The sequence below is a fragment of the Microtus ochrogaster genome, linkage group LG7_11, assembly GCF_000317375.1.
Source record: "Microtus ochrogaster isolate Prairie Vole_2 linkage group LG7_11, MicOch1.0, whole genome shotgun sequence".
In the NCBI taxonomy this organism is placed as follows: Eukaryota; Metazoa; Chordata; class Mammalia; order Rodentia; family Cricetidae; genus Microtus; species Microtus ochrogaster.
The window spans coordinates 11,485,262-11,496,351 of NC_022032.1; the positions used below are offsets into that span (position 1 = coordinate 11,485,262).

Consider the following 11,090-nt stretch of genomic DNA (forward strand, 5'->3'; position numbering starts at 1 on the left):
TTGATGACCAATTTCTTGAGTTCTTTGTATATTTTGGAGATCAGACCTCTGTCTGATGTGGGGTTAGTGAAGATCTTTTCCCATTCTGTAGGCTGTCGTTTTGTATTGTTGACCATGTCCTTTGTTTTCCAGAAGAAATTTTTAGTATGAATTTCAGAATACTAACAGTAGTTTCTGGTGGATTTAACAGTTCCAGTGAATAGTGTAGTCTTACTTACACATTCATCCATGATAATTTTTAAAGCTATTTTTTTAGCGTATTTTTCAACCTATTTTTATATTTTTCCCTTTTTTCTATATTTTTTATTTTCTATGTCTGGAAGCCCACCTTCTAGCTGAGGAAAGATTGGCAAGTTCCCTGGATCCTTTCCAGGTTGAGAACTACTGTACTCCCTAGCTTCTTGTGACAACCAATCACCATAAAATTTCAAGAAAAGCTTCCTTCTAATATTTCACAGTTATACTTAAGAAACCGAACTAATTAAAAATTGAGGAAAAAACGAATTGAGCCGTCAGTCAGCATGTGTCCTTTTTGCTATGATGACATTAAATTCAAAGCTACTACGTTGTGTGTCCATTTGTAATCTTTGTAAGTAAACGTTTTAAGAAACGAATTGATAGATGTTTTCTCCAAAGCAATAGACTGCCTGAAAGCTGGCATTTACTCACACAGACTGATGTACTGGTCCAAAATTGGAGGAGAACCTCAAATAGAACAAGCTGGCATGGATGGGAGCAGCAGGAAGACGCTTGTCAATCAAGGTCTTGGTCAGCCAACTAGCCTCGCCCTTGACCAGTCAAGCTGGAAGATATTCTGGTCTGATGAGAAATTTCACTGCATTGGCTCTGCCAACCTGGATGGCAGTGGCGTTAGTGTAAGTGCGCTTTTGACATTAGGCTCAGTTCAGATACCGTGTGTCTTGTGTAAACCTCACCCCAGAAAGCTCACCTTCACCGTTGTAGATGTTGCGGCTAACACAAATCAAGAACCCCTTTTCAGTCGCTGTGTTTGAAGATAAGATCTTCTGGTCTGACCTGAAGACGAGAACGATACAGCAGGTGGAGAAGATGACAGGCAAGGACAGGACTGTCCTCATCAAGCGTTCTGGACGGCCCTTTGGACTCAAGGTACGTGGAGTCCTCTTAAAATATCTTCCTGGTCCTTCAGGAAAAAGATATGTCTACGAACTAGCCAATCACCAAGTTAGGTGGCATCCACCCATAGTGATCTGGGCTGTGTCTGTAGCTCCATGCTAGAGTGGTACTTGCTAAGGAGACTTGAGGCTGTTTTCAATCCTTGCACATAGATAAAGAAAGAGATAAGAGGAGGTAGAAGGCACGGAAGAAAGGGGAAGGGAAAGGAGAGGGGAAGAGAATCCATTGACTTGCTATTGGAAAGGATTTAGCACTGAGCAGCATCCAGCTCTTTTCTTTCAGATCATGCATGAAGTCCTCCAGCCCAAGGCTTCCAGCCCTTGCCTGGACAGGGGATGTTCTCACTTGTGCCTTTTGAGCCCACGGGCTAAAGGAAGCTGTCGTTGCCCGGTTGGCCTCCTGCTGGCAGATGATGGAATCACCTGTGTCTCTCTCCAAGAGTCTGCCTTTGTGTTCCTGGTATTGCCCACTGTTCTCACCCAGGTATTGTTTCAGTGCTTTCCTGACATTCCTATGCTTAATTCGCGGTGCCATCCCTGGGCTGGTGGTCTTGGGTTCTATAACAAAGCAGGCCGAGCGAATCAGTCAGTAGCGCCCATCCATGGCCTCTATATCAGCACAGCCTCCAGGATCCTGTCCTGTTTGAGTTCCTGTCTTGACTTCTTTTGATGATGAACTATGATATAAACGCATAAGCCAAATAAACCCCTGTCTGCCCAACTTGCTTTTGGTCATGGTTACAGCAATAGTAACCTTGACTAAGACATGTGGGTTTTAGGAATCCTCCATGGTAGAAGCTCCAGGAAAGAAACACATTAACTGCTTTCTGCTTTCGGGAGGGGGAGGTCTGAAAATACTAATTTAAGAATCCTAGCACCAATGTCATACTGAGATTTAAAACAAAAGAGAGGAGACTCGACCAGTACTACCCATCTGATTTTTCCTCATAGATCTATCTGAAAAACCTTAAGACTGCGACACAACAAACAACTCTACCAGAACACAGAACGCTCCCCTTCACCAGCGTCAATCAGCTGGCCTCGGTGGATTATCTCATCCAGGAAAAGGCCCTCTACCTGTCAGAGCTAAATACCAGTGACATCAGGCTACTGAGGCTGGAAGAACCAGGGATCCTGTCATGGCAGAGAATCGTATCTGGGAAGGGGACAGTGGTTGACTTTGCTCTGGACTGGCTGAGTGGGAACATATATTGGATTGCCAGTGAGAACCCCCACGTCAATGTTGCTTCCTCCAAAGGCCAACATCCCATAGTCTTGCTCAGCAAAAACCTTTACCACCCGACCTCCATTGTTCTCCACCCACCTACGGCAGTCATGTGCTTGGCAGACCTGGGTTCTCAGGATGAGAGGAGACATGGTGCCAGCATTGAATGTGCCTCTATGGATGGCGGCAGGAGAAGGGCGCTGTGGCTGAAGTCCCAGATACCTGTAGGCCTGGCCTTTTCGGATTCAGGGACCCGAGTATACTGGGCTGATACTGGTAAGCAATTAATATCTGCACCCTAAATATGACCCTGTCAGACCGTGCACTGGGTAACGAAGTTCTGGCCAATGATCTTCAGCTGTGAGCTTGCACAACTCAGTCTACATCTGCCCACACAATAGAGACAAGGAAAGGCTTGTCCTAAGTAGCAGAGTAGAGACCACACAGTCATTTGTGAAAGATAGGACTGAGAACCCAGAAAGTCTGAATAATAGTGGGGAGATGGTTCAATAGGAAAAGCACCTGCCTTGCAAACACGAGGACCTGTGTTTAGAGCCCAAGAACTCCATAAAGCTGCACACCGTAGCACATGGTGGTAATCCCAGTTGCCCTATGATGACATTGGAGGTGGGACCTTATGGGTCAGCTAGCCTGGTATATGTGGTATCAAAAACCAAAGAGCTTCTGCCTCAAACAAAAAACCTGACTTTGTCAGCTGACCTTAAAACATGCTCTGACACAAGCACACCTGCACTGATGTGTGTATACATGACTTACACACTTATCATATACACATACACACACATACCACATAGACTGTATAGTGTATGTACATACATACTATGCATATATATGCAAATCACTGTGACTCACACACACCATGTATACTATATATACTATACATATATAAAATATATACATATATGTGCACATATATAGATGCAAATCACTATGCATCATTGTTACAAAGAGGTGAATGAGGGAGAATCGGCTTCAGAGCCTGAATGGCAAACATTCAGCATCATCCTGAAGCTGAGGCAAGACATATCAAGTTCCAGGATAAAGTACAGCTTTTGGGACTAAACAAAATTAACTAAGCATCTCTTCCTAGGGCAGGGGCTTATCCAAAGTATTCAGCTAGATGGCTCAGGATACAGAGTTGAGCACCAAGGAATAAAGGGTCTTCGCCTCTTTGCATGTGGCCAAGACATGATGCTGTGGACAACAGTTGATGATGGTAGGTCTTGTTGTATGGATTGAACTGTAATCTGAATTTACTCCTGCACTCCAAAGAGCATCTGCTTCTTCTTAGCACCTGTTGCTAGCAGTGTCTTGCTCTTGGAAGAATGACCGACTTCCTTCACCTAGAGGAGGATGTGTAACAATGCATCTGAGACTTGGAGGATCTGTCACTTACTTGGTTACTCTTTATATCAGCGTTTCTCAACATTCCTAAGGCTGCGACCCTTTAATACAGTTCCTCATGTTGTGGTGACCCCCCCCCCAACCATAACATTATTTCATTGGTACTTCATAACTGTAATTTTGCTGCTGCTCTGAATCGTAATCATAATGTAAATATCTGAAACATAGGGTATACAACAGAAGTTGCGACCCACAGGTTGAGAACCCCTGCTCTCTATGACTACACTTAGGTCCTGAAATGTCTGTATTTTATTTGATGCTTCTTACTGCTATGCCACCGATCTGTCACTCTGACGAAACACGCCTGACAACCGACTCACGAGGAGAAGAGGATTTGGATTCATAGCTCCATGGGTTTCGGGGCACTTGTCTGGTTGCATTTAGCTCTTTGGTGAGGAAGGTATATCGCGATGTGTCATGTGTCAGAGAAGCAAATTGTCCCATGGATGCAAAAAGCGAAGAGAGAGAACAAGGAAGGCCAGGGACCTAAAATTCCCATCTATGGCATGGCCTTAGCAACCTAACTTCCTTCCTCTTAGCCCTAAGCTGGAAACCAAGCCCTCAAAACATAGACCTTTGGATAAGCTCGTGCAAGAGAGAAGTAGGCCCAGAGTTGGAACAAGGGAGCATGTCTGCTCTCAGTTACTAGCCATCCCAGCTTCCCCATCAAATGACAGGACGTGTCATAGTTGACAAAGTAAACCTGAGGCACAAGGTGGACTTTCTCTTCTCCTTTTTAAATTACTTTTCCTGGTCCACATAAAAGAAATGGGTTTCACTGTGACATTTTCACACATGTTTGTTATTAATAGTTTGTGACAGCCTTTCCCAAAGCCCCATTCCCTATGATTTTGCCCTCCTCCATCCCCCTCTTATCCCTGCTTCTGCTTTACTGGCACACACACAGGTTTTTTTCAGGACTCGAGTGCGGCCATTTCTAGCATATTAAGGGGGTTGCCCCAAATCCCAGTATTCTAATGCATCATGCTGTCTACACTAGCTAGAGTCCTGGGAATAAACTCTGGGTGAATATCTAGACTTGATGAAACTGCAGAAAAGATTTAAAATAAACCTGTCTCCTTCAATATCCAGGTGTCAATCATCCCCAGCAGAACTTTTTCCCAGATCCTCCCTACCTCCAAGCGCCTGAGGTGTGGGATGAGCCACTTCCCATCCTCTTTAGGATCCCGCACATCGCCTCCTACAAGGGAGCTATTTCCAGACATGCGTTCTAATCAATTCTGAGACAATCCCTCAATGCATAGTCCACATTTATGTGTCACTTGTTCTTTCTAGCTCAACATTCAATTAATTTATTGACATGTAACTTTGATATTTTTGTGTGTCGTTTTTTTGAGACAGCATCTCACTCTGTAGCCCCAAATTCAGTCTTCCGATCTCAGCCTCCAAAGTGCTACTGTTAGAAGTGTTTGCCACCACGCATGCCTAACAGGTGACTCTGCTGTGGAGGGCATGCCATGTGACCTGGTTTTGGTTGGAAATTTGTCATTTTTAAAGGTTTTCTCAGCATCTCTTTCTCACAATGAAACACAGAAAAATACGCACCTATTCTGAAAAATTCTTTTTGCTTCACTGACTCACACAGATGAGTTAAAGTGTTTCTCCTAAACCCACTTCATTGCCTAGGAATTGTTCTGCCATGGATTTTCTTTCTGTTAACAGTTACTCGCTGGCTTTTGTTTCAGCCCAGATCACCAAAGTTTGGTACAGCAAAGCTCAAGTCTCGGAAAATCAATGGTTCCAAGTAGACCAGAAGGTTGTAGACCTAAAAGTTTATAGTACACTTAGTCAACAGGGTAAGTACATCTCCCATGATTGTGACAATCCCACAGAGGGGGCACTCTGCCCTACCATCTCCTTGGAGTGCCTTTGTGTTTCCCATGATGTAAAAATATTCCTGTCTAAAACTCTTACTGGTCTGCCCAATGTGTGTGTGTATATGCTGTTCTCTACTGTCTGGGTCAGGTACACCATTGACCCCACTGTCTTCTGAACTGGGTACCAAGCATGGTCATGGTAAATCCATTGGGCTGGGAGTTGATGGATTCGGTGTGCTGGCTTTCAAAAGAAGAGACTAGAATCGTAGAATGCTCTTCAGAGCTGTACTTCCAGTATCTAAGTACCCAACACATGCATGTGCACATGCACGCATACACACACACACACACACATACACACAGTCATATCTCTTCTATTTTCAGTGCCTTTCAATAGTGTTGTACTGAGATCAGACCCTTTACCATAGGGACCTTTGGGGGACACTAAAGGTTTACACTATAAAACTTGAGTTCTGTTTCACTTTCTTCTCTTAAGTTTTATTTTATTATTTTTTTTCCTTCATGGACCTTCCGGACTCTGGCTTTTGGGCTGCTGATGTTTGGTTTCCTTTTCTGTGTTGTTGTTTTGTGTACTTGCTGTGCTTGGGATCTACCCAGCCTTTATGAACACAGGGCCTGAGTGGTACCAATGAGCCTGCCTCCTCCACTCACAACTTTTTTAAAATTGAAAACAGATTAGTTGTATATTCTGATCACTCTTTCCCCTCCTCCAATTCCTCCTAGACACTCCCCACTTCCCTCACACCCAAATCCACACTCTTTCTCTCTCACATTAGAATACAAACAGACATCTAAAATAGTAGTAGTAATAGTAAAATAAGATAAAAATAAAGGCAAAAAACCATAGTAGGACAAAATTAACAAACAGGGAAGAACAGAGCCAAGGAAAAAACACAAGAAACACATACAGACACTAAGACACACAACATTCAAATACACAGACATCTATTAGAATCAGAAACCAGAATATATCACTTTGTTCTTGTAGACTAAACAATACTAATATTATAAACAAAATGCCACTTGAGACAAGACACACCTGGTGGTTGGTGCAGGTTGGTGGTTCTATTTGGTGGGGGCTGAGGCAGGATGAGTTTAAGCTCAAGGTCTGTCTGGCTTGCAGAGTGAGTTCAAGGCTATGTGTGGAACATAGTAAGATCCTGTCTTTAAGGAAAAGGAGGCTGGAGGGTCAGCATGGCTCTTCCCTACTACATATGAGACTTTGGGTCGAATCTTCAGCAACACACATAAACACACAATCTCCGAAGCGAAGCTAACCTTCATTCTATGGCGCATCAGTTCTATTTATATTTGATGTTGATTGAGCCTTAAAGCTTAAACTTGTGAACAGTCAGACATGATCTTAAGAGAATGTGGCCCCATTGTTTTGGGTGTTTGTTTGTTTGTTTTTGTGAGCATCAAGTCCCATGAAAGAGGGCTAGTCATGTGGGGGGCTGCTAGTCTTGGATCAATAAGGAGATAAATTTTAGACTTCCTCCAAGTGATAGATGATCACTCAAGTTTTCTGTTGCTTAGTTCTTAGAAAGAGAACTAACTCTGTGCCACAGTGCCTGGAATGTCCCATACCACAAGACCATTAGAAGTTTAAGACTAAGCCTTGAGGAATGATTCCAAATGAGAAATGGCTCCCTTAATCAGACTATGAAAAGGATGATTCCCCCCATCCTCCCCCCCCCACTTCTCTGCTTTCAACTAACAATAGTTTTATTTCCAAGGTCTTTCTGGTTCTGTCATTGGATGGATTTGACTGAAAACGCCCGCAATGTAGTAGTCTTGATTGATTAAGAAGTCACCTCAATTTTTCTTAAGGTGGTCCCCTGTTAAACATTTAAAGCCACATTGATCTATGAAGAATTATCAATTACTCAGAGCCTCATTAACTGAAAGGGATCAAATGAAAGAGCTATCTAATTTGTTGGAAACATCTGCATCTTCTGATGATAACGTATTTATAAAAAGCTTGTAGAAAACTCTCTCGGAGCCTATAAATCTTTGATATATTTTTGGCTTTCTGGTTTGGGAATGGGCCCGGGTGTTATACAGGTAACAACAGCTGCTCCAAAGACAATGGAGGATGCAGTCACATCTGTTTACCAAATCCTGAGGGCAAGACTTGCAGGTGTCCCGTGGGGTACTGCTTGGTTGATGGTCACTCGTGCGTGGAAGCTGTCCAATGCTCTCCGCCATCACGGTGTTGTAAGGATGGTCAGAAGTGCATTTCCACGGAGCAAGTTTGTGACGGTCATGTTGACTGTCTGGATGGATCTGATGAAGTGGCCTGTGAGTACCTCCTACCCAGCCCCCGCTGTACATCAGTGTTCATGGCTTTGGGGAATATCCAATTCAATGCCATCCCTTAAATATCTGTCTTCGATTCCACCAATTTAAATATGACTGAGTAACCATAACCTAGAGGGAGGAGGTTGGGCAAACAGTTCTATCTGCCTTGATTCTTGTAGGTCTGAATCCAGATAGAAGCCATTCCACATCAATACCCAAGAAGCCGGAAGTTCAGAAAAGGTTGACACCAGAAGCTTCCAAACTTTTCCAGGCTACTGAGTCCACCACAGGTGAACATCTAGGACAAGAAGGGATGAGGCATCCTGCCAGAAAAACACTAACCACGCCAATGCCTGCCCCAGAGAACAAGGTCCCCCAAACCAAGGGAAGAGAGGAAACTGTTGAGTCCAGGGCTCTACCAGAGGCAAATCATGTGCCCTGTAACCAAGACTTTTGCAATGGGAGAGGGGTCTGCACCATGGAAGGAAAGCTGAGGAGATGCCTCTGCCTGGCGGAATATAATGGAGAGTTCTGCCAAGAAGTAGCCCGTGGCTCGGCTACTGGCTATGTGGCCCTGAGTGTTGCAGTTGCTTTATCGGCTATTCTGGCTGTTCTGGGGCTATTTCTGCATTTCAGAAGAAAACGTAAATCCAAAAGGTGAGTGACTGGTAGTGTCTTCGTGGGAGAATTCCCTTTCAAGGGCATCTTATAAAATAACACGAGTGGGGTTGAAGATTTAAGTCCACTCTAGGAATTCATTTCCAGAGGAAGGGTTGAGATGACGAGGCACCTGTTAAATGACCTGGAAAAGTAGTAATTGGGTCAATCTCCTTGAGTGAGACCTGAGGTGTGTCATTCAGTGTGGGGCCTGAGACACTTGCCAGGGTAAAATCTGATTAAAGGGTTGTTAGTGATGAAGCTACAGGAATGAAAGTGAGGTTTTCCCAATGATGGAGTCATGAGGGAGCACCAGCAATTAAAGGGGTGTTGGTAAGGAGGTTATGAATCTGCTAAGGTACCAGGCTGGGGATCACAAACATAAATTCATATCTCAAGAAGGCTGGAAGCCTAAGATGGAAGTGTTAACACAGCGCTTCATTTTCTTGTTTATCCCAGCGGCTAGTAGATGGTGGGGTGTCTTCCTTTGCCCTTCACAAGGTCTTTCCCCTTTATGTGTGTCTGCACCCCTCTTCTCGGGGATACACGATCATGTCGTGGTGGGGTTCCTTCTGTTGGCCTCCTTGAGTGCCTCTTTAAAAAGTCTACATTTTGTGGATTTGGTGTATTGCAGGGCACAATGTAGCCCACACCTGGAGATGAAATTCAGGACTAATGAAAAGAATTTACACCAAGTTTTATCCAAGGGCAAGAAAGCCATTAAAGGAACAAACAGTAACCAAATGGTACTTGTGACATTGTGAGATAGAGGAGGAAGGTGTGTTTGAAGAAAGTGATTGAACGGACTGAGAAAGAACATTAAGCAGCCTACGGATGAAGAGTTGTAAAGGATCCTAACGCTTTAGAAGCTGTCTCATTGTTCTGCCTTCAATTCATAGACCAAAGAAAAGAACATGTCCAAGCAAATGCTAATTAATATGTAACTAGTTCACTCTTGGTTCTTCTGCTATTTTTATCCACTTTCCTGCTTAACTTGTGTCCCACTGCCCCTTACCTGTCCTTGAAGTTATTTCTCGTTGACTGGTCACTGGCCTTCCTTCAGGAGAGAATCAATCCTATATTTGCATAATAACACATAATAATCGACTCAAGTGCTATATCCACTCTAGATCACTTGCCTTATTTAAGAGATTATTAAAATGAAACACAGTTTCTATGTAGCTAACCATGACAGTGGATAAATGATTGTATGCTTTTTAGATTTATTTATTTTTACATATTGGGTGTGTTCGTCTGAATGCATGCATGTCCACTGTGTGCACAGTGCCTTCAGAGGCCAGAAGAGGTTGTTGAATCCCTGGAACTGGAATTCCAGACAGTTTTGAGCATCTGTGTGGATACTGGAAGCTGAATTCAGGTCCTCTGCAAGAGCAGGGCATGCTCTTAAGCACTGGGCCATCTCTCCCTTGGTTTGTACGCAAGCTATTCTTGTGATATTGTTTCTGTGATTGTAGAACATCGTCAAGAAATGTGGACTATGATAAAGAAAACAGCCAAGAAGAAGAAAATCTAATGAATAGCGAAACTTTTGTCAATGAAGTCTTTGATGAGCAGGTACGCCAAGGGGGCTGGGAAGACTCTGAGAAAAAAGCTTGGTGAGACATGCTTAGAGTACAACTGTGGAAAGCCCGAGCTGAGTGAACATGGCTCTTGTTTATACCAAACTTCTGCTTACTAAGTCTTTGGTCTTTAGCTCTTCTTTGAAGAATTACAAAGAAACATGCATGAAGTAGTAGCCTAGATGTTTCAGTGGCATGCACACACGGGGCTAATTCCTTTGGGAGTGGGGTGGGCTGTTCCTGGATTAGAGGTCCCCCCGGAAACTCAGTTACTCTTTCCCTGTGGTCTCCCCGTCTCCAAGTTCCACCAACTCTATCTCCTTGTTCCGTGTGAATGTAGCATATGTTTTCTCACTCCCACAGGAATCCTTAACCTCTTTACAAACTGAATGACCTCGTTAACAAAGAGCTGACACCTCTCAATAAATATTGTCTGTCCAGTTCCTTGTCTGCTCTCTTCACTTCCTGAACCGTTTGTGGTAAATGCTGATTTACTTCAAGGGATTCCTTCTGAAATTAGAGGCAGTCTTCTGGTTTTGCTAGCGGATTTTGTAAAACTGTAGCTTCTTAGATGTGGTGAGAATTCAGTTTGAGTTACATGTAGCTGAGGCCAAGACTCAGCTACGAGGGATCCTTACCCCTGGTCACCTGACCCAGTGCCAGTCGGAAGTTCTAGATTTAAATCTTGACTCTGACACTGACTTTGTAGCTGCTAATCCTCTGAACCGGTTTCCTAGTTTATCAAAGATCTTCTTGCCTCTTGGGTAGAAGCCAAGTTCCTGCAGGGTGGCAAGTGTTCAAGAATTTGTTCTCCAGCATCAGCATCATAGGTAAATTTCACCTCTAGGCTGGCACTCCTTTGTAAAAACTGTTTTCTTTATCATAACTT

General features: G+C 43.6%; 1 protein-coding gene across 1 annotated transcript in view; it reads left to right on the forward strand.

Moving 5' to 3' along the window:
* LOC101979225 (low-density lipoprotein receptor-related protein 1-like) overlaps positions 1–10,641 on the forward strand; it is a 48,479-nt gene extending 37,838 nt beyond the window's left edge. The window contains exons 24-33 of the mRNA XM_026787013.1: positions 674–875; positions 964–1,128; positions 1,438–1,638; positions 2,106–2,655; positions 3,491–3,616; positions 5,511–5,621; positions 7,728–7,964; positions 8,144–8,621; positions 10,097–10,196; positions 10,565–10,641. Of these exons, the coding sequence (XP_026642814.1) occupies positions 674–875; positions 964–1,128; positions 1,438–1,638; positions 2,106–2,655; positions 3,491–3,616; positions 5,511–5,621; positions 7,728–7,964; positions 8,144–8,621; positions 10,097–10,196; positions 10,565–10,594 (2,200 nt within the window). The 3' untranslated portion in view covers positions 10,595–10,641. The remainder of the gene's footprint in view (positions 1–673; positions 876–963; positions 1,129–1,437; positions 1,639–2,105; positions 2,656–3,490; positions 3,617–5,510; positions 5,622–7,727; positions 7,965–8,143; positions 8,622–10,096; positions 10,197–10,564) is intronic.
* Positions 10,642–11,090: the final 449 nt, after the last annotated feature.